The sequence below is a fragment of the Ailuropoda melanoleuca genome, chromosome 10, assembly GCF_002007445.2.
Source record: "Ailuropoda melanoleuca isolate Jingjing chromosome 10, ASM200744v2, whole genome shotgun sequence".
NCBI classification, from domain to species: Eukaryota; Metazoa; Chordata; class Mammalia; order Carnivora; family Ursidae; genus Ailuropoda; species Ailuropoda melanoleuca.
This window is the reverse complement of record NC_048227.1, coordinates 77,040,135-77,062,696: the sequence shown is the minus strand read 5'-3', so window position 1 is coordinate 77,062,696 and position 22,562 is coordinate 77,040,135. Positions and strand designations below refer to the sequence as shown.

Here is a 22,562-nt window from a genome sequence, read left to right as displayed (position 1 = left end):
GGTTTCTTTTCAGTCTCCTCTATCCTAAATAATACACAAATCTCAAAGGGCTCTCTCTCCTGCCCTTTGCACCACCCCCCCGCCAGCTAGATTTGGGAAGGGCTCCTTCTACCACGGGAGGGATAGAATTGGGAATGATCTCTGGTGAACATTTACTAGGCTCAAGAATGTGGACCCAGAGTGGAGTATATCTACCTGACCTCCAGGCTCAGGTTTGCCAAGAGAAATTCTTCCAGCACCCAAATGGGAGCGTTGAGGGGTAAGTGTTCTTCACAAAAGACCTGGGAAAAATTCTCTGGACTGGAAAATGTTAAAATAGAAAAACAATTACCATGGGGCCTCTGACAAAAAGTTCTACAAAACACCAGAAGAGGAGCACTGATGTATTGACAGAAGAGTTTCATGATTTTAGTGAGGTACAAGGGGACAGGACTTCTACAAAACAAAAACAACAGGCTATGAAAGAGAACGAGCCAATGGAGGACACTGAAGGCAAATAAAAACCACTGCTGTTAAAATTCATGGTAAAGGCAGTAAGTAGTAGACTTGACACATCAAGAAGCTAAATAAGATATTTCAACTTGAGAAATATGCCTAGAACATCGAAAATACATAGAAGTTGTTAAAATACTACGATACTGGGGTACTTGGGTGGCTCAGTTGGTTAAGCATCCGAGTCTTGATTTTGGCTCAGGTCATGGTCTCAGGATCCTCATGATCTCAGGATCCTGAGATCGAGCCCGCATTAGGCTCTGTGCTGGGTGTAAAGACTGCTTAGAGATTCGCTTTCCCTCTCCCTCTGCTCCCCACCCCCAGGGCATGCTTGCTCTTTCTCTCAAAAAAACCCAACAACAACAACAAAAAAAACAAAAAACAAAACAAAACAAAAAACCTAAAAAAACAAAAGAAAACCTAAAATACTTCCGGATTAGTTGGTACAATGTCCCCCTCCCCCATCCTGCTCCCTTCGCCACCCAAGGCAGCCAGGCCCTTAACTGGACTTCTAAGATCGAGCAATTAAGGGTAACTCTTGGTATAGCAGAGAGCATCCAAAACTCTCCTCCAGTACTAAGACCAGTATTAATTTTAACTGTCTTGTGCAAGGTTGGATGCCAAACCAACTGTTAAATATTTTGAATATAAATATAACCCCTTGGCTCCAACTCAAGAATAATAGGTATTACCAGTCAACAGAGAGAATAGAGCACAAGTGATAACCAAAATTATAACTGAAAGAAGTTGCCTGGATTTAAAGACCAGCTGGCAATCATAGCATGATTTCCTACAGATAAAATGTTCTATGAAAGTTTTATATAAAATGTTCCCAAACTTTGATAATGAATGAAAGTTATCAAATTCATTTTAAGAGGCTACAAATGGGTGAGATATTAATAGTCAAATCTCACTTAGGAATATATGTGCAAAAATTCTCAAAGCAACTTATTTTATGAGGCTCTCTTCCTCTCACTAATAAAAAATAAGACCGTTAATAATATCTCCACATTGAACTACAGGTTCTGTAGGTGAGGACAATAATTAAGAGTTGTACATGAATCCTAGTAATGTTTCTGGAGAGAATAAAAAAGAAAAACTCAGGCAATTCAAATTGAGAAAAACAGGACTAAAATATACAAAGTTTAAAAAGACAAAGAGAGATCACCATGCATATCATATGTTAATCAAGCCAAATTCTCTCTTAAGAGAATGATAATTTTTCAGATCATTTCCAGAAAAAAATGATCAAAATCAGCTCAGCAAGTCCAATAAAGAGTTAAATCGATCACCAAGTTAGGAAGAGACTGAAAAGTTTACCGAAGTATTACTCCCTCAAAAAGCTCAGAGTCTAGAAGAGTCTATTCCGCATCTATCTGAATTTTCAAGGATGAGACAATTCCATGCAGTAAACACTTCTTCCACAACACTACTACCTACTACTACCACCAGCTAATACTTCAGCCACTGATGCATTTCGTCCTCATGCTAAGCCAGTGACATGGCTACTATTACCACATTCATCTTATGCAGGAGGAAACTGAAGCCCAGAGCCGCACTGCGAGGAATGAAGGCTGTGACCCTAACCATCATTCACAAAGAAAGACCGAGACCTTGGTCTAAGAGCCCAATATACCTTGATGACAAAACCCTCATAAAATAAATGTTTTTCTTCCTTTCTAAATGGCCAGGAACATTTACAATAATCAAATGCTTGCATAGCACTTACTATGTGCCAGGCACTGTTTGAAGCAAGTCACAGAGGCACTTAATCACCATGGCAACCCTGGGAGGGAGTTACCACCATTACGCTTCTGGGTAGATAAGGAACCAGAAGCGTGGACGTGCTCAGTGACATGTCCACAATCACACAGCGAGCAGGTGGCAGAGCAGGGATTCAAATCCTGGCCATCTGTAGGGTCTGTATGTGGTGTTGTATAAAACACAATACAACATGCTGAAGACAGCAGAGAATGTAACCTTTAAAATAATCACAAATTAGTGCTTTCTAAAAATCAGATATGGAAATCAAAGCAGCCCTTACGGAACAGATCACTGCAGGCAAACAGTCATTAGGTGCCATTCTCAAATCTCATATTAACAGTCTAAAGCAAAAAATACACATGAAAAAGCAACATTTCCAGGGACAATCATTAAAATCACAATCGGGCTAACATTTTCTCATAAAAAATAATAATTATGTGTAAGTTATAAATACAATCTATACAATGACTAACAGTCATTACGACTTCATTACTTAGTTAAGCATTATGAGATGTGTTTTTAGCAAAGACGGAAGACAAATTACTTTCTCCAGTACAACCTAAAACATTTGTTCAAATGATTTTCTTTTCATTTTGTGGTATTAAACTAAGGCCATATTAATTCCATTTGGATTTCAATACACTTCTGAGGTGAGTTTTAAACATATGAAGCAAATGACATCAATAATACCAAAGAATATATACCACAAGAACCAAACAGAATGTTGCCCAAACTTTATATATAATATTGCACAGATATGTGAAAGAGACTGTAAATATAGGTCACAGATGAATCCATACCATTATGAATTACATACTGCATACAGTTGACCCTTGAATAATGGAGAGGCTAAGGGCACCAACCTCTGTACAGTGGAAAATCTGTATAGAACTTTTTTTTTTGAAAATCTGTATAACTTTTGATTTCCCCCAAATGTAACTACTAATAGCCTATTGTTGACCAGAAGCCTTAGCAATAACCTAACCAGTTGATTAACACTTACTTTGTATATGTATCAAATACTGTATTCTTATAATAAAGTGAGCTAGAGAAAAGAAAATGCTATTAAGAAAATCATAAAGAAGAGAAAATATATGTATAGGACTGTATTTATTGAAAAAAAAATTTGTGTATGAGCGGACCCACACAGTTCAAACCCATGTCGCTCAAGGTCAACTACATATTTATCCTGAACAATAAACTTTTATAGCCTGTGATAACAGAATAAACCAACTAAATGAAGTTTATCTTTAATACAGAAGTGGCTGCTCTATTCTAGTCAAGTTCTGATTGTTGAGTATTAATAGTAACATCCATCAATAAGATAGGATTATTATGGCTACCTCTGGCTTCATGCGACGTCCTCATTTCACTTTCTGTTCTCTCTTCAAAGTCCTCTTTAACATAATCAGCATGCTGGTCTCTGAGAAAGACAGGGTGTTTCAGTATTTTGTAACAGATGCACTTTAAAGGATGGTTCAACACTGCATCTCAGCAACTGTTATAGGGAAGTGATAAAGCACTGACTTCTATTCCTGAAACTAATATTACACTGTATGTTAAATACCGATAATTTAAATAAAAACTTGAAACATTAAAAAACCAGAAAACAAAACAAAATAAAAACACATGGTACCACTAAAATGTTAGGATTTTTAGTTCTACTAAGAAGCAACTCCTACTAATAACATCTATAAACATCCATTTTCTTCGTTAACAATTTTCATTTACAGTTCAGAAAGGAGATTTTTAAAGCTGAGAATAGTATTAAGGTGAACTATTCTGGCAAATGCAGCTACGGAGTAACTCAATTTCAAATTGGGACATGTATTCATGAAGAATTTTACTTGGCACTGTACAGTAAAACTACAATTGAAGGAAAGAAAATATTTTGGAAGTCCAGACCATTTAATCAAGTAGCATATATACTACACTCAGCTCTGGGATTTGGGCTTCAGCCTGAGATTGGCCCAGGAGAATCAAACTCAATTCTAGGAAGCTTTTCCTGGCTTAATCAGGTCAAATGTGTAGGCTGAACTGATTCCAACTCTTTTTGACCAGGAATGACCCAGTGATAATCTAAGCATGCTGAAATGCTCTAAAATGGAATGGAATCATTACGATCTTAATTCAGTGCTTTACCCTTAAGTCAGGGACAAAAATGGCGTTAAAGGGAACCAAGCACAGACTAATTGTATTTTCTGAAGCTAAATTTCAAATATTTAACATTTTCAACCTAATTTTTCCATTCCCGGAGTTCAGAAATACATCCCACTCCCCAATTTCCTGGGACTATTGAGGCTATGATCCCTGGCTCATACACTTCAATGCTTCTAACACTCTGTATTTACGATGCCTTATTGTGTCTTATGTGTTATCTTTATAAATATATCCTGAGTTTCTAAAAGATCCAGATCATACTTCTGTTAAGTTTTAAGAAAAAAGCAAACACATTTGAAACCAAATATCCCAACAAAATATTAAGAAGTTGTATAGTTTTAATTATAAAGGCACTGGCTTATTCTCCATCTAAATGATGATCATTTAACACAACAAAGCAAACACAGTAAGTATGCCATAAATACATGTTCACTACTCCTTAGAAATATCACTTCCATGGACACATGTGCAATTTTATTGAGATCTGTGTTCCCTGGCTAGGAAGTTCAAACTAAAAACAACTTATCACAAATGCTGAAGAAAACTTGCTTATTTGAGAACGGGGACGAATCATTGTTAATACAAAACAAAAACACGTCTTCTTCCAAGAGTAATCAATTAAATGACTATGGAGGCTCTTACTCCATAAAACGTGGAGAGATGGAAGTATAGGGAAAAAAAAATCGCTGATAATTAGAGGGATATTAACTGAAAAGACATTAATTGAAAACTGTCTTCTCTGTAAAAACTGTGGTAAAGCTGTACTTGGTAATTACAACATGCTAAAATCAGCTTTCTATGCTAAAATCAGCTTCTGGGATCTTCTGAACTTGTTTAATATTAAATTAGAAATATTACTTTTTGAGTCCACAAATTTATCCCAATAAGTATTCTGACCACTGAAAAAAGCTCTTTGTGGATGACTATCTTAGTATTTACTAGGAAAAAAATCACAAATTACAGATATAACTTAAAACTGGCATTTTTCAGAATCAAAAAAATAAATTCCCAATTAGTTATCATAGATTTCCTAAAAGCTTTAATGAATGGTTAAAAGGAAAAAAAAAAAAAAACCGGACAAACTGAGATCAAAGGCTAGAATTAAGTCTCAGAATTTTTCAAATATTTCAGTTTTTGTGATCAGGATTGTCCACTGATAAGTTTTACATTTTTGTGGTTTTAATAAAGCACAGCATTCCTTTAAGGTAAGTTTTATTGGGGCACCTGGGTGGCTCAGTTGTTAAGCATCTGCCTTCGGTGCAGGTCATGATCCCAGAGTCCTGGGATTGAGCCCCACATCCCGCTCCCTGCTCTGCAGGGGAGACTGCTTCTCCCTCTCCCTCTGCCTGCTGCTTCCCCGGCTTGTGCTCTCTCTCTCTGTCAAATAAATAAAATCTTTAAAAAAATAAAATAAAAAAGTAAGTTTTATTCAAATAAAGGTATAAGACTTAAGTATAAGCAAAGTTGTATTGTATTCTTATGCCCAAATACAATGCCAATGATTTATTTTATGAAATGTAAGAAAAGGACCATTTTCTGGGAAAGAATGGAGATAGAAAAAGAAAATAAGACCTCTGACCCAAAGTTTCTTCAGGCCTGAATCTGCTGCCATCCATCCCCAGAGAAGCAAAAATCTGTTCTTATATTATTTATATAGCTTCATTATAGAAGCATGTTCAGTTTCCATTTTCCCTATTGTAACTCATGATATTTCATTACACCGAACCCATATAAAGTTGGGAATATATAAACATGAATATTTATCTTTACCAAACACAGTTCAAATAAAGGACTCTAGAAGAAATGTTTACTGAATGTTTTATTTCCAACTAATATACTGATTCCGTTAATTCCTTAAAATTAAAAGTGACTAAGCCCCTGGGGGGTCTCTAAATGATATTTCATTTAGCTAGAAAGTTGGAGGGATGGGGCAATGGGGTCATCTGAACAGTATTAGAACAAGCATTATAAAATGGTTGGATCAACAGACCACCAAAGTGAGCAGAATCCTAATTAAGCACATCCAGAAGTGTGGGAGCAGTTCATAATATGCACCAAATCAGAAACAACACCACGCACCAAAGGCTGGCTGAGATCTTTGTATGTCCACTATTTCATAACAATTGCTGGAAGAAGGTTCTACTCTTATAGCCACCGAAACTTAAAGAGGTTAATGCCAAATCTGTAGGACAAGTAAAGCACCAGGCCTACTGACTCCAAAATCCATAATCAGATTCAGTTATTACTTGGTTTTTACCCTTGCATTTCTCCAGAATACAGTACACCTGTCTTCTAGTGACAAGGTTAGGCATGAAGCGTCTGACTCATTCTTATCTGTTTCGTATTTTATTTAAAATGAAAATTGGTTTCTTGGGGCACCTGGGTGGCTCAGTCAGTTAAGCGTCTGCCTTCAGCTCAGGTCATGATCCTGGCGTCCTGGAATCGAGTCCTGCATCGGGCTCCTTGCTCAGCAGGGATCCTGCTTCTCCCTCTCCCCTGCTTGTGCTCTCTCTCCCTCTCAGTTAAATAAAGTCTTTAAAAAGAAATTGGTTTCTCAACTGGGCAACCAGTATTTCTCTCTCCTACATGGTGAGGACTTTCATTGCTAATTCTGACTCAAGAGGTGCCGTGATGGGTCTCTTTCTCTGGGCAAAAATGAAATCTTTAATCTAGGATTTCAAGTTCCTGAGCGCAAAGTTATTCTAGCTGCACAGGTCTTCCAATTATAGACAAAACACATTTATATCCAAATGCCCCAACTCTGTGATAACTTAACAATACACTCTGGAACGCAGTACCAGATAGGCTTCTTGACAGAGTCGCTTTAAAAAAAGACAACCAAACCTATTTTGATGCTGTATTTTAATAGTACAATTTTGCTCTACATAAAAACCCCTCTATTTTCTCCTCTTGATCAACACTTTCCATTACCAACAATTTCATTTGGGAAGGAGGTACTAGCTGATCGGGCAGGGGGCCTGAATCAGAACGTGGAGCGCTTGCATGCATGGCCTCCGGAAGTGAACAGACCTCGCTCCAATATCAGGCCTGCCACTTAGTTCTACGTGATCTTCAGCAAGTTGCTTCACCTCCCTACTTCCCAGCTGCATCATCTGGAGAACGAGGATAATAAATCCTTTTCCTCACAGGCATTTCGAGGACTCAATAAAACAACGAAGAGAAAATGCTGCACACAGCCAGACGGAGAAGCAGGAGTATGACAAATGGCAGCCTCTACTATTTAAGAATTCCTTCTATTTGGGGATAAAATCATCCACTGTCACCTGTTTTCTTCAAGTTTTAAAACAGCTTTTAGAGTAAAAGTTACGAGCCAGACTGCAGCCAGACGGCCTGGGCTGTCCTCGGGGTCTGCATTTGACTAGTTGTGTAACCTGTAACCAAGAGACGTTCTACATTTTGGGAAGGGGCTATAACAATAGCTCCTACCCCACAAACTGTGAAGATTACGTGGGCTGATGGAGGTAAAAACACTTAGAAAAGTACCTGGAATACAGCGATTTCTCTTGAGATTTTAGAATTTTCAAGAACCAATTTATTTCAACATTTCTTTAGCTTGAGTTGAAATGTAATCATAGCTAAAACCTTACTCAAGAATACTCTGCAGGCTTTTAATTAAGACAGTGGAATCCACTCAAGTGCAAAAATGTAGTCTTTATGAGTCAGCATCCGCTTTTTCTCTGTAATTAGGCTCATGCTTTAGATGTCTTACTATCTTATGCTAAATACGCTTTGTAGTAATAATTAGCAAACCAAACATCAGAAGGGTAAATACATAGTAACAGGATGCACTTGAATGCAAATAGCTGTATTTCTTCAGGTTTGTTTTTCATTCAAAAACAATCCCTAGCCAATTATGCTTCATCAGTCCCCAGTACGTTAAAAACAATATTGAAAAAAAAAAAAGTGAAAATTATTTTGCCTCAATTCAGCGATTTCAGCCATCTCTCGAAATGCAGCATGAGTTTGGTTTGGTTCCTAGCTTGAAATAACCCCACCTTCTCTCTCCAGCAGAGCTTACTCTAGTCTCACAGGGGTTTTGTTAGAGCTGGAAAGTACCTGTATTCCTTGGTAACAAGAGGCGACACAATGAATGTGGCGAGGGGCCCTAAAAAAATGTAGGGATTACTGTTTTGAACAGGAAAAAGGAGGTCTTTTTTGCACGCTCCCAGCAATTTTTTTTTTCTTTCTAAATTTCTGGGCTGAGGTCACTCACAGGAAAAAATCCGAGAAAGAGAATTTCAGGGTTTATACTTTAGAGGAATTATAAAAGAGTACTTGAACTGTCTCCAAATGCCTCCTACAAATGGAGAGGAGAGGGTACTCACACAGCCTCAGTACAAGGAGGTCACCATCTTCAGAAGGACTCAGAAAGATGGCAAATAAAACCAGTGGGATTAAAACTTGTAGGTCTATGGTTAACATATGAATAGTCTTTAAAGATTTATTGATTTATTTTATAGAGAGAGGAGGGGAGAGGAGGAGAGAGGAGGAGAGAGAGAGCACTCAGCACTCGGAGCAAGAGCAAGTGCATGCTTGTGGGGGCAGAGGCCAAGGGAGGGAGAGAGGCAGACTCCCCGCTGAGTACGGAGCCCCACATGGGGCACAATCTCAGGACCCTGAGATCTCCATCCGGACATGATGACCTGAGCTGAAATCAAGAGTCGGATGCTTAACTGACTGAGCCACCCAGGCGCCCCAGCAGTGGTTTTAATAGTGTTTTCATAAACATGGCCTAAGAGAGGTAAACATGGTTTGCTATTTATCGAATGGCTAAAAATACATTTTGATTAATAAGCCTATTAAATTATCATTTAGCATAAGGAACATATGTTAATGAAGAAAAGTAATATAATGGGTCAAAACAGTGGATATTATCAAATGCCCAGGAAAAACCCTCCAGAAAAACTAATTCAGCAATCAATTGATCCATCCTATTATAAAATGTAAAGCCCTAACCAGCGAGGTGAGCACTGGGGAATAAAGAAGAGAAGACTGCATTACTTTCATGTTGTCAAAGAAAAGTAAACAGATGTCACTGCTTTTCCACTAGATATAAGAGAGTCATCTGAGTCAGGAATTAGTGCTATCCGAGGGAATAGATACGACCCTGTTACAATATTGTCCCGACAACGTCACAGGCATGCAACAATTACAGTCACCTCTTCCTTACACTTTCGCTGCCTTGGTGTCAGAGTGGTTGGCGAAAGAACTGTGAGTGTTTTAACTAAAGCTGAGCTTCTCTCTGGCGCACACAAGCCGCAGAGATTTGACTCCGATTCCCAAGAGCTGGAATATTTTTAAACTTCCACAGCTCCTGATCCGTATCTGGCAGCCCGTGGACAGAAAGGGGAAACTGGGGGCGCCTGGGTGGCTCAGTCCTTAAGCGTCTGCCTTCGGCTCAGGGCGTGATCCTGGCGTTATGGGATCGAGCCCCACATCAGGCTCCTCCACTGGGAGCCTGCTTCTTCCTCTCCCACTCCCCCTGCTTGTGTTCCCTTTCTCGCCAGCTGTCTCTCTGTCAAATAAATAAATAAAATCAGAAAAAAAAAAAAAAACAAAGGGGGAAACTGGCTTTACATGGGCAGGTAATGCCGAGTCATCGAAAGGACGAAAGTCTCAAAAATCCCAACAAAGTTCTTAAAGATACTTAATTAGCATTTGCAATCTTCTAGAACTTTTGGTTAACGTTATGCTATTTGATCTTGCAGTTCTGCAAAGTAAAGAGATTTTTATATGCTTATAGTTTCATATTTATGTGAGCCTGTTTTCCCATCTGTTTAATAGAGCCTTCCTCAAGTGTACAGACTAGCTCCTGGTGTGACTGGCAAATCGGATTCAGCCTAGAAATATAAATCAGATTAATAGTCGCAATTCCTACAACGGCTCTCTGTAATTCTGAGTAGAAACACTGGTCCTACAACTTGAGAAGCCATTTTAATGGCCTATAATGATCTGAACAGACTAAAATTTTTCATTGCATTTAAATTAGCAATGGACATTTGCCTTGCAAGGTAACACAAGCATTTAGCAGATATTTAAAACATGCTTTACTGTGTTTCTGTGGTTATGTCTAAGCAGCCTTAAACAACATGGGAGCTTAAAGCATTCCATGGTTTTTAATAGAGATAGCACCTAATTTAGAAACACAATTACAAGCAGCTGTAGGATAGATTTCACAAGAAGGAGCCTATGTGGGATAGATCCCGATGTTCTCCAACTGGTCACACGCTGTGAATTATTACTCCAGAGAAGGGTCTTTATATTGAATAATAACTCTCAAAGCCTAGTAGATAGGTCACTTGTGTCCATCTCCCGGGGGGGCTTGTTAAAAATGAGCTGGGATGCACCTCCCCACCAGTATCTCTGGAGCCGGTACTTTGAAGGCTGCATTTTAACAAACATCTGATGATTCTGATGCAAAACAAAGTCTGCAACCCAGGTTTTATTCAGTTACAGAGAGCTGCAGACATGCAGAGACTTAAGGTTACCAGTCCCCAGAAAATGTCCACCATGCACTGGGAGAGCCCCTGCCTCACACATCTTGCGGCTAGGAGTGGGGGGAGGGCAGAGATGAGCTGCTGCCCCCCCAAGTGAGGAAAACATCTCACTGAAAACCCTAGGCAGTGACAACACAACGCAGACCCTCCTTACATGTCTGATGAATCAATGGCTAACTGGAAAAGGATTGCAGACTCACATTTCTATGTAAATACACACTGGGAATTCACTCATAACCCAACCATTCGTTTGACATATTGCTATAGGAAAACAGATCTAAATACTGAACATACCTACAAAATGACTCAAGGGGAAGCCACCTTAATGTGGGGCCGAGCTTACCAGCTAGGATACCCTGAATCCCTGGGTACATGTGCCCACACCTGGTCAGAAGAGGCGGTCCCACTCACTCACTTTGTGCCATAAAAATGTTGTCATTTCTGCAGTATCATTTTCTGTGTGGGGCAGGAATGAAAGCAACAACATTTTTGGAAAAATGCCAAATTTATAAAAGAGTGCCAGTATGTATTTGGGGGATTCATCTGATCATTTAATAGACATCCAGTGTGGAGATCTTACAACGTTGAGAATGTAGGTGTTTTACCAGTACAAAAAGTTTATACAGCTCTTGCCTCTTAGATTATATAACTGATCTGTCCCCTTTGAAGGCTGGTGGACGCTTCAAGGTCACCTTGCATCCTTACTGGATGCCAGGTAGCATGCTCAGGGCTGGGGTATCTCAGAGAACGAGAGAAGATGTGGCCCCAGCCCTTACGGAGCTTACTGTCAAGCAAAGTACACAGACTCCGAAGTACACACACGAAACCATCAGCAGCACTGGGGATGTGCGCTGTGAAGCCATGTGATGAGGAACCTGAACTATACTCTAGCAGATCAGATAAAGCTTCCCCGAGGAAATGACAGTGAACTTGAAGCCTGCAAAATGAGAGAGCAGCTAGGAGACGGCAGGTGTGGAGGCTCTAGGCAGACTGAAAAGGACGTCTGAGGACCACGGTGGTTGAGGCATTCCGTTTAATAAAAATGAGCCTGGCAGGGCTGGGCAGGGGCCAGAGTACATAGGACCTTGCCATGCTCAGGAGTAATGGAAAGTCACTGCAAGTGTCAAGCAGGGAGATCTACTCCCAAACCAATTTTTTAAATGCACACTCTTAGGCTCTAGCCTGGAAGATTCTGGTGGGCTGGCCTGGGCCCCCAAATCTGAATTCTAAGAAGGTCCCCAGAAATCTGATGCAAAGTCTAGGAGCTAATGCTGTGGCACATTAGCTGTCCCCAGGCCCAGCCCAAGCAGGTGGCCTGTGAACCAGCCCTTAAAATAATGGTTACGGGGGTGCCTGGATGGCACAGCGGTTAAGCATCTGCCTTTGGCTCAGGGCGTGATCCTGGCATTATGGGATCAAGCCCCACATCAGACTCTTCTGCTATGAGCCTGCTTCTTCCTCTCCCACTCCCCCTGCTTGTGTTCCTTCTCTCGCTGGCTGTCTCTATCTCTGTCAAATAAATAAAATAAAATCTTTAAAAAAAAATAATGGTTACGGTATGAAAAGGATAGACACATTCCTTGCATTGTTACTCTATCTGGCCTGGTTCTGTCAGCTTCCAGATCAAAAGCAAAGCCAGTGCAGTCCTCATTCTAGTGACCCTCTGGCATTTGAAACGGGTGGTGGTGGGGAGTGAGGGAAGGTGTAGCAGCCACGGTCAGTGCCCAGCCGATGTTCCCGGGACAGCACTCCCCTTCCAGCCAGCTTGCACCGTCTCTCCTGCTCCGCTTTCCTGAAGGAGTAACCCGGGCTCTGCTGCTGGCCCGCTGAGCCGCAGGGCGGATGCGCTGGGGAACAGCTGTGAGCTTCCTTGCTCTGTGACTGCAGGTAACCGGTGTTTAAACAGCACAGCTCCCTACCCCCTACGGAGGGCAAACTCTGAGATGTGTGGAGGGCAAACTCTGAGATGTGTGTTTCACACCGACTCCCAGAGTGGTCGCAGCGGGACTGTGCTCCTGCAGGCTACCGTGGGAAGCAGCATGACAAGGCTCTCACCGGAGGTCTGCCCTTCCCCAGCTCACTTCCCCACTCCCCTACTGAGGTCTTCCTCGCCTCCTGCAACGGAAGTAAACCACCTGCAGCGGAATCTGTCTCAGGGTCCACTTCTGAGGGTGCAAATGGTCTCTTGCTGTGCCGAAGTGCATTACAAAAAAAAAAAAAAAAAAGAAAGAAAGAAAGAAAAAGAAACAAACAAACAAAAAAAACCCAAGAAAACCAGTAGAGTCTGGTTACCAAATTTAGTAAATTATTACAAAGGATGCAAAGAAAATGTGTTAAAACCTGAATGAAAAATTCCTTCCATATATGCAATGAATATGGGAAAAGAAGAAAGAACATAATCCGGTATTGTGAGAACTGTCTTGAATGCAGTATTCAAAGTTTAATTTAGGAATATCAAGGAAATGGGCCAGCCTTTCCTTTGCTTCCCCAGAAGTAAAGAATGTTGGGCAACAAATAGGTAACCTATTCCTCTTGCCCCATTAATAGAAACTAACATTTACTGAGGGCTTATTATTAGTCACTGCTCTCAGCGCTTTGCACAGCTCATGATTTGATTCTTAAGTCCAGGTTAAAGAAATCAACAATCCAAAGCTTTATATTTACTTATGAAATGAAAAAAATATCGAGTATGTTCATACAGATTCACTTACAGCAGCAAAGCCAGCCAACTTCTACCCTGTTAATTTTACCTTGTATCAACCATCCTCAAGCCCTAAAGTACACATTTTCATTAACAACCCTTCTTTTATTTGTTAGCATTTATTATGTTGCCACCTTATGATCATTTGTATCTAAAATACCCAGTACCACTGGGATTGCTGTGTGAACTAGTGATGGACTGTAGGAGAAAAAAGTAATCTGAAGTCAATGTTCAAAAATTTTAAAGAAAAAATTAAAATTTTTAAAGAATAAATCGATCTGTGTTATTTTGAAACATATTGCTTTTTCAAGTATGCCTAATGAAGCATTTACGTTGGAACATCAAAGTGTCTGCCATCACCTCTTAAAAATACTTATGCATAAAGAATACTGTGAGAAAAAAAATCTTGGTAAAAAATGTTCACCTTAAAAATTGAGGGGTCATTTCGATCATCTCCCTTGTGTTTCCTTTGCATGTAACTAATCAAATCTTTCAGGTTACTTTTAGTTACGAAAAAAAATAAATAAAATAAAAACAGTAAATCTGGAAAGATGAAGACAAGATTCTTAAATCTAAACGAAGTCTCTAAAACCATGAATAATGGCACACTCATTTACCGAATGAAAGCAGATCACTTGAAATTAACCTTAATACAAAGATTCACTCACACAAAGTAATGGTAGGTCGGAATTCACTGACGCAAAAGACAGTATGGGCTAAAAATCTATGACACAGAAAACTATTTAGATAGGAAACATGTGTGATAGGTTATACAGAAAACTAAAAACGTCTGAGGTTGTTCCCTAAATCCCGGCTGATTACATGAAGAACCATGACCACACCTCAGAGAAGACAGATGACTAGAATGGTCAAATCCAATACAGTTTTTTTTACATAAATTCTGAGTTAAAGACGACCCTAGAAAATCATCCCACAGAGATTGTGCTGTGAGGAGACTCTGGCCCGGAGCCCAGACAGTGAGTGTAAAGCCTGTGTGAGGTAGACCTGTTGGATTTTTGGAGTATTCTGTTGATATTTTAAACAGTATCTTGGCTTCTGAAATCTAAACGTTAGGTAGTCTTACCACCTTGTGAGTCAGAGTCAATGAACTCTGTTATTACTACTGTATGAATTACTATTTTATTTGTCTCAAAATAAATTTCCTCACGTGGTAGGACCTCATTTCGGAGTGCTGGGTTGGGTAAAATGAGTTTATGTTGCATTAGTCATAGTTTTAAGGGTAAAAAAAAAAAAAATCATCCTCCTGTGGTGAATAATGAAGGAACTTACAGCTCGCCCATCCATTGGATAAAATTACTTTTGTATAAGGATACTAAGGCCTGAAACACCATGACTCCAATAGCATTGCTACGAATTTACAATCAAATTTATTCATTCAAGTGTCCACCTGGCTCATCCATAAGAAGAGAAGTTATAAACCATTTAAATAAAAAACTGTGTTGCCTTAGGTTTCAAAATATTCCTAAAAGGAGCGCCTGGGGCGCTCAGTCGGTTAAGCATCCAACTCTTGATTTTGGCTTGGGTCAGGATCTCAGGGTTATGGGATCCCCCTGAGGTGGGTTCCGCACTCAGTGGGGAGTCTGCTAGTGACGCTCTCTCCTCTGCCCTTCCCCCGCTCAGGCACATGTGTGAGCTCTTTCTCTCTAATGAATAAACAAATCTTTAATTAATTAATTAATTAAATACTCCATAAAAGAAACTCCCAAAATCTAAACACAAGGGAATATCTTTCCACTAATCTGCTCTTTTTTTTTTTTAGTAGTATCCTCAGTTAATGTAAGGGCACAGACCTTTTACTTAAAGATCAAACAAAATCTAGTTCTTTACTTAATAATTCACTGAGCTTAACTTTCCAACTCCACGAGTGAAATCAAAACTAAAGGAGCTTATTCTATTATTGACCCTTGAACAACATAGGTTTGAACTAAGCAGGTCCACTTATGCATGGATTTTTTTTAATAAATATATACATACGACTGTAAATGTATTTTCTCTTCTTTATGATTTTAATAACATTTTCTTTTCTCTAGCTTGCTTCATTGTAAGAATACCATATACAATATCTGTAACTTTCAAAATATGTGTTAATCAACTGTTTATGTTATCAGCAAGGCTTTCAGTAAACATTAGGCTATATTAAGTTTTTGGGAGACTTAAAAGTTATACTTGGATTTTCACCATGTGGGGAGTCAGTGACCCTAACCTCCATGTCGTTCAAGGGTCAAATGTAGTGCAATTAACATCTTAATAATTAAAAGAAATAACACATATACAAGTGCTTGGCATGAGCATGAAAAAGAAATAATGTATATTCTTCACAAAAATCTGACACCTTTCTCATAAAGGATGGTTCTAGATAGATATTGATCAGTTCATTTGGAAATATGAACTGGCATGAAGTAAAATGACTGGCATTTCTAAACTGCTAACACCAAAAAAGTTCAACTAAAATATGAACAAGTAAGAAGAAAGCCTATCTGATTTAGATATGCTTTTATAACCCTCTGCCTAATTGTTTTAAGTCCACTACTGATCTCCATCATCATTTTACATTAAATCAAATGCATTTTCAATACTGTCCGAGAAAAGATAACCAGAGAACATAAAGCATCTGAGACAGAAAACCTCTTTCAACCAGAGCACTTCTAAACAACACTAATATTATCACCTGAATTACCTGTTTTCAGGAGATGAAGAGATTTCATTGGTGTCAGCCCTTTTGTTTCTTGGAAAGGCTGGACTAGCTGGGGGCATCTCACCACTTAGGCGGTCTGGGAAAACTCGGTCTTTATTCAAATTGATTTCTGAATAGGGACAGTTGGCAGCGCTAAAATAGTAAAAGAAAAAGAAAAGAAGATTCTCATTAGAACATACCTCTAATTAAAATGACAAGCTATAGAATATAAAATTCCAAAATTTAATTGAATGTTATATATATTTACATATGGGTATATGTATGATTAAACATATAGGATGAAATACTTTATCTCTAAGACAATGCAAGTATATTCTGATAGAAAATGTGTCTTTGCACCAGATGTTCAGATGCAATCTGATGAAATCTTTGGAACTGAGCAGTGATCACGGAAGGATCCCCTCTGTCTTGTCCAAGGGCAGAGCCTGCCTATATCTATAAGAACAATCAGCCCCAAGAGAGAAATGCTTAAGACCTCATAGGAGGCTTGGTGATAGAGGTGGGTCAGAGAGAGACTGATGGAGCAGATCTGCTTCCCAAAGTGAACCTCCAACCTCAGGGTCCTCACTGGCCGTGTCATTTCCCTTATAACAGCTGTCCCTTCAAAGGAAGGAGGTTCCCCAGTGTTCCTGGCTCCAGGTTCAGATGGACACCTGATATCCTAGGCAACACATCTATCAATCTGTAGTTACTCCTGTTGCTGATATGAAAGAAGCCCAGATGCCAACTTGGCTCATGACCCATTCAGCTCACTTCCCTTCTATCGGTGCCCTCTGGACCCCCAGTTGGTCTCTCAGGTCCCCTATGGGGATCATTTCTGTTATCCAAGCAACGGAAATCTAGGTCACTAATTGTTAAATCAATGTTAAGTCAGTATCATCCTCTGCCTATGCCACAGCTTTCCAGACTCCGGAACAACTGGGCTACCTCTGAATCTCAGGCCTCCAACTAACTGCCCTTCTTGCCCCTCTGGTTTTAGGAAGCCTCCTTAAATCTGGAAATTTTTGGATCTTAGATAAATTATATTAGTGTCTTACATGTCTCTTCCTTTCTCTAGGTGATCGTGGGAATGTTGATAATCACCCAGGGAAAAATTTTAAACAATACATGTCTACTCTCCACCAAGGAAATCAGATACCTTCTCCTAGGAGAAGGAGGGAAGACTTTGAAAACTAAGTGATTCTGATAATGGCCTATAAAACTTATCACAGGTACGTTGTAAGCTACAATACGATCTGTATTTTATTTAACTACATACTACTCTACACTGTTATCTATGCAAAAGACAAATGTAAAGAACATCCGATCATGTGTTGACATAAATGTATATTGCTAACCCAACAATAACAAAAGCAATAACCAGTCACATTTACAGAGCACGCACTATATGTCAGGCACCGTGCTCAGCACAGTACTGTACTTAATCTTTACAATATCCTATGAGGAAGGCTTCTCATGAGACAAGTTGAGGCTTAAAATGCTCAGGTAACTTCAGTGTTTAATTATTTCATTCATTTGTTCAATAAGTATTTGTCAAGTATCTAGTAAGTCCTAATTATCTTTCTAGGCACTGGAAACACAACGGAAAATAAAAAGACAAGATCTCTGCTCTCATGCAGCTGATATTTTGGGGGGAAGATGAGCACTGCACAATTGCACAAACATAAATTAGACAACCTCACATAGTGACAAATGCCATGGAGTGTGACCTAAGAGAGAACATGGGGCTGTCACAGGTGGTGAGGAAGGGCTTCCCTGAAGCGGCAGCATTTGAGCAGTGCCCTCAAGGTCAGGAAGAAGCCTGCTGTGTCAACACATGATCAGATGTTCATGGGAAGAGCATTCTTGGAAATGGGAAGAAGAGCGCAAACGCAGGAAAAGCTCGGCATGTTTGGGGCAGGGAGAGGCCAGTGATGGTTGAGTATGTGAGCAAGGGGAGGGTATGCACTAGAAAGTATCATTATGTTGGCTCTGGTAGGCCACGGTCATGAGTTCAGTTGGTTAGTTTACATTTGATGTGAAGCCACCGGAGGACCTTCAAATAAGGGAATGATATGGTTTGGTACAATTTAAAACAATCACTCAGGATGCTTTGTGGAGGGAAGATTTCAAGGGGACAGAATTGGAGCAAAAGAAGTTACGTAAGAGTAAAGACATCATGGCGACTTGGATTTGGGTGGCTGAAGCAGTCACGGTAACTCTGTGATCCCTCCAAGGGAACCTGTGCATGGATGGTTGATGGGGAATGACATCAAAGAAGGATTTAAGAGTGGTCTTTAGGTTTCTGGCTTGAAGACCTGGGAGGTGATAGGGATGCTTTTTTTTCCCCTCCACCCACCCAAGATGAGAATGATGAGAGAGAAGCAGATTTAGGGACAACATCAGGAATTGTGGAATGTTTATTTTTTTTTTATTTTTATTTTTTTAAAGATTTTATTTATTTATTGGACAGAGATAGAGACAGCCAGCGAGAGAGGGAACACAAGCAGGGGGGTGGGAGAGGAAGAAGCAGGCTTATAACGGAGGAGCCTGATGTGGGGCTCGATCCCGTAACGCCGGGATCACGCCCTGAGCCGAAGGCAGACGCTTAACCGCTGTGCCACCCAGGCGCCCCAAGGAATTGTGGAATGTTTATTAAACAATCAAGTAGAGATGTTGCTTGCCCAATGTCACACAGCAACAAAGTAGCGCAGGAAGATGAGCCTACTATTTCATTTATCTCATTGAGAATGGGCATACTATTTTAACTCATTTTTATTCATTCAGTAACGATGTGAAGGAAAAATCCATCACCAACCACAACGTGTCTTCTGAACAAGAATCCTTCAAGTACCTCATGGAATCCTTCATGGGATATTTGTACTAATCAGTGTGTATGGCTATAAATAACAAAAACCAATTCTGCATAAGTTAAGCAGAAATAAACTTACTACAAGGGCAGTGGACAGCTCAGTAGGAAGACTGGGCAGTCAGGCTTGGGCAAGAAGAAAGGTCCCACCAGCTCTCCACCCCAGACACAGTCTACACAGGACAGGGGGCTCCTGGGGCCGTGGCCCTCACTCGTTCTGCAAACCCCTCAACCACTTCCACACCCACCCAACCCCCAATTCCACAGAGGCTGCAAACACCAAGTGTGACTTGCCTTCACATCATTCCTCCTGATGGAAGACCCAGGTGGCAGCATCTGCTTGGCAATGATTCGGTTTTCTGCCCACACAGTAACTGCCAGAGGCCTGAGGAGGGGAAAGGCTCTGCTCCCTGTAGCTCCCCTGAGGGACATGGAGCCCTGCCTTACACCTATCTTGTTTCAGACAAAATATAAATGACCCAGGGTTGCCTCATAATAAACATGTTTAAAATCAAATTCATCATCTTCAATGAACTCCCCTCTTCTGAAGAAAAAAGATAAGAAATACAACCAGCTTCTCCTGCTATTCTTGAATCTCTGTTTCTGACAAAGGAAATATATTAACTAAGCCTCAGACTGCCATCTTTAACTCTGTTTTATTCTTTCTTCCTCATATTGTGTATTTCTATTACAAATTTATCTCCTTGTATGTTGCGACAGCAAGAAAAAAATCTAAATACAATGCTTTGTGTTTTTTTTGACAAACAGTATGCTGCTAATCCTATAAATACTGCAACCATCATGTTCCACTCACAGTTAAACACCTGGCTTTACGATTACTGAAGAACTATCTATACATCCACCCTAGGGTTTTTCTCAGATATGAAGTAAAGAAAATGAGAGCCCTGTTCCTAACCCCACCCGCTCCCACACTGGGAAGACCCACAGTATTCTTAAGAGGGGCTGCATATCTCCAACCGCACATGAGTGAACAGTTACAGTCAGAAGTCTTAAAATATAAGATCTATGAGAACAGCCCCTTCACCCATTTGTTGACGAAGTGAAGAAAGAATATATCTCTCTAAGATCACGACATATAAACTCGGACTGCTCACAGAAAGGCAAGACTGCAGAACAAAACAGGACTTACTGTCTAAACATCTGCCTTTTTGTATTTTTGGGGGCCAGAGAGGAATTTCAAACTCCCAACTTGAAGTACGGGAAGTGTGCACAGCCCTCCAAGCAGGCATTTACTAATGGGCCAGGCTGATCTGTGAAGGGAGTCTGGCAATGATCAATTTTACGCTGACACCCTCTCTTCTTTGGAACCCTGAGAGAAGTAAAATGAGTTTACATATCTCACATTTTTACACCTACTATGGGGTAGAGAAGGAAACCAGCTGGTTCCTGAAGTGGGTGGTGATAAAAAAAAAAAAAAAGGGTATGCCACAAAATGCAAATGAGGTTCAGGCGTATGGAGGGACGGGCAATCCCCCACAGAAATCAGGAACCTGGTTCTAAAGGTTCCGTCGCTGCCTCCGCTACTGACTGAAGGGTAAGCCCAACTTGGGAGACTCCGTCTTCTCGCTTGCAAAATGAGGATGATAACAATATCGTCATCCCCACGGCTCGACTGCATTACACAGCTAAGTGGTTCACTTGCATTATCTTGTTTAACTCCCATGACCCGGGGAAGTCATTCCTTGTCTAACACTCGTTTTACAGATGTAGAAACTGAGGCTTTAAAACGGGAACTTGCTCAGCGTCAACTTTATCAGTTCTTGGTAGAGTCCGATGATGAACTCTGGCTGTCCCGTTACCGTATGGGGGCAAACAGTACCTTGCACTATCAAAGAATGCCCTTAGCCTTAACCTATGACCATGAAATCCATTGGAGTACCGTCTTCGAGCAGACCCTGCTGTCACAGAGCTAAGATGCACTGAGCCAATACTTAACCTCTTTGCCAGTTTCCTTGTTCTTCAATTTACAAGGTTCATACAGTTTCAAAGTTACTAACTTTATAGCTCACCAGTGCTGACCAAACTTCTGTGGAGAAAGTGGGTTCTCATTAGGCTCATAATCATCTCTAGTTCCTCGTGTACTAAGCTGTGTGTATCGTGTTTACATGGACGCACACGTTATCTACATACATGTCACTCTTTACCATGACGTAGTTCCTCAGAGAGCAGAGGAAGAGGATTACACAGCTATCTACAGTCAGGATTTTATTAGGGTACACCCTGTTCTACGGGCAAATGATTCCATATCAGCTTTACACACAAATATTCCAGCGGCCCCTCTAAGAAGGCAGTTCTTCCTATGACAGACTGGAACAGCTTATGAGGAAAGGGGGAAAGGACTGCCTTGTTCACTACTCCCCACTGCCACCTTTAAAAGCCTTGTAATTGTGAATACATTTATTTAAACAAATGGGTAACACCTTCAGTTTCCTGAGTGATCACATCATCGTTCCCCCACTCCGTCATGACAAAACCGTGAGGCAGGCTCGATCAGGCCACTTGCTGTACGTGAGCGTCTAGGAATTACAAGCGGAGGCTGAGTGCCAGCCAAGCCGGGGCTGAATTCTGGTTCTGCCACTGTCTGATCCTTGGGCACGTACTTAACTATTCCAGCCCTGTTTCCTCACCTGTAAACCGAGATTGGAACAGCACCTGCTTCACAGAGCTGCTGTGAGGACGAAGTGAGATCACACAGGTAAGTCCTACAAGAGTGCCTGGAACATCAGAAGTCACCAATAAGCCCTACCGGTCGTCATTACTCAGAGAGGAGAAGCAGACTAACTCCTAACCACTACTGTGTAAAAGAGCATCAGCCAAGATACACAGCTGCATCAAAAACTCCATAATGGGCCTCAGTTTTGGAGGCTCTCTGCTTCCCTCAGGAAAAGGGTGCTACTCCATTCATGCCTCTCGAAAACTGTGTGTACCAGACTGGGCTCCTGAGAGGTAGGGACCCTCTCGTCGGTGCTGTCCACCACCCAACCCCGGACCTGCCCAAAGCACGCACTCGGTAAATGTGGTTGGATGCAGGGATGGATGGGCGTTCAATCAGGATGATGTTTATTGCTTGCAGGTGTCTCTTAAATTTTTAAAACTTTTATGGACTTTACAATGACCTTTTAGAGGTTGTTGGAAGTACTTCCCATTTTTTTCTTGTTTATTTCCTCCACAATCACATCTTTCATAGAAAAGACTTACTTCGGACGGCACTAGAGATGCAGAATGTCCACTTTCATGTCACTTTAGTTCTCCTTCAATCTCCTCCCTTTCTTTGACCTTTCAGTAGCCCAAGCGAATGAATCAACAAAGGGAAACAGCGCGACACCACCGGGACTAATGTTC

General features: G+C 40.6%; 1 protein-coding gene across 2 annotated transcripts in view; it reads right to left on the bottom strand.

The window, feature by feature from the left end:
* L3MBTL3 (L3MBTL histone methyl-lysine binding protein 3) overlaps positions 1 to 22,562 on the bottom strand; it is a 111,564-nt gene that overhangs the window by 11,293 nt on the left and 77,709 nt on the right. For both annotated transcript variants that reach the window (XM_002923340.4, XM_002923341.4), the window contains 2 exons: positions 16,334 to 16,483; positions 3,600 to 3,679 (listed from right to left, as the gene is read on the bottom strand). In XM_002923340.4, coding sequence (XP_002923386.2) covers positions 3,600 to 3,679; positions 16,334 to 16,483 — 230 coding nt within the window. The remainder of the gene's footprint in view (positions 1 to 3,599; positions 3,680 to 16,333; positions 16,484 to 22,562) is intronic.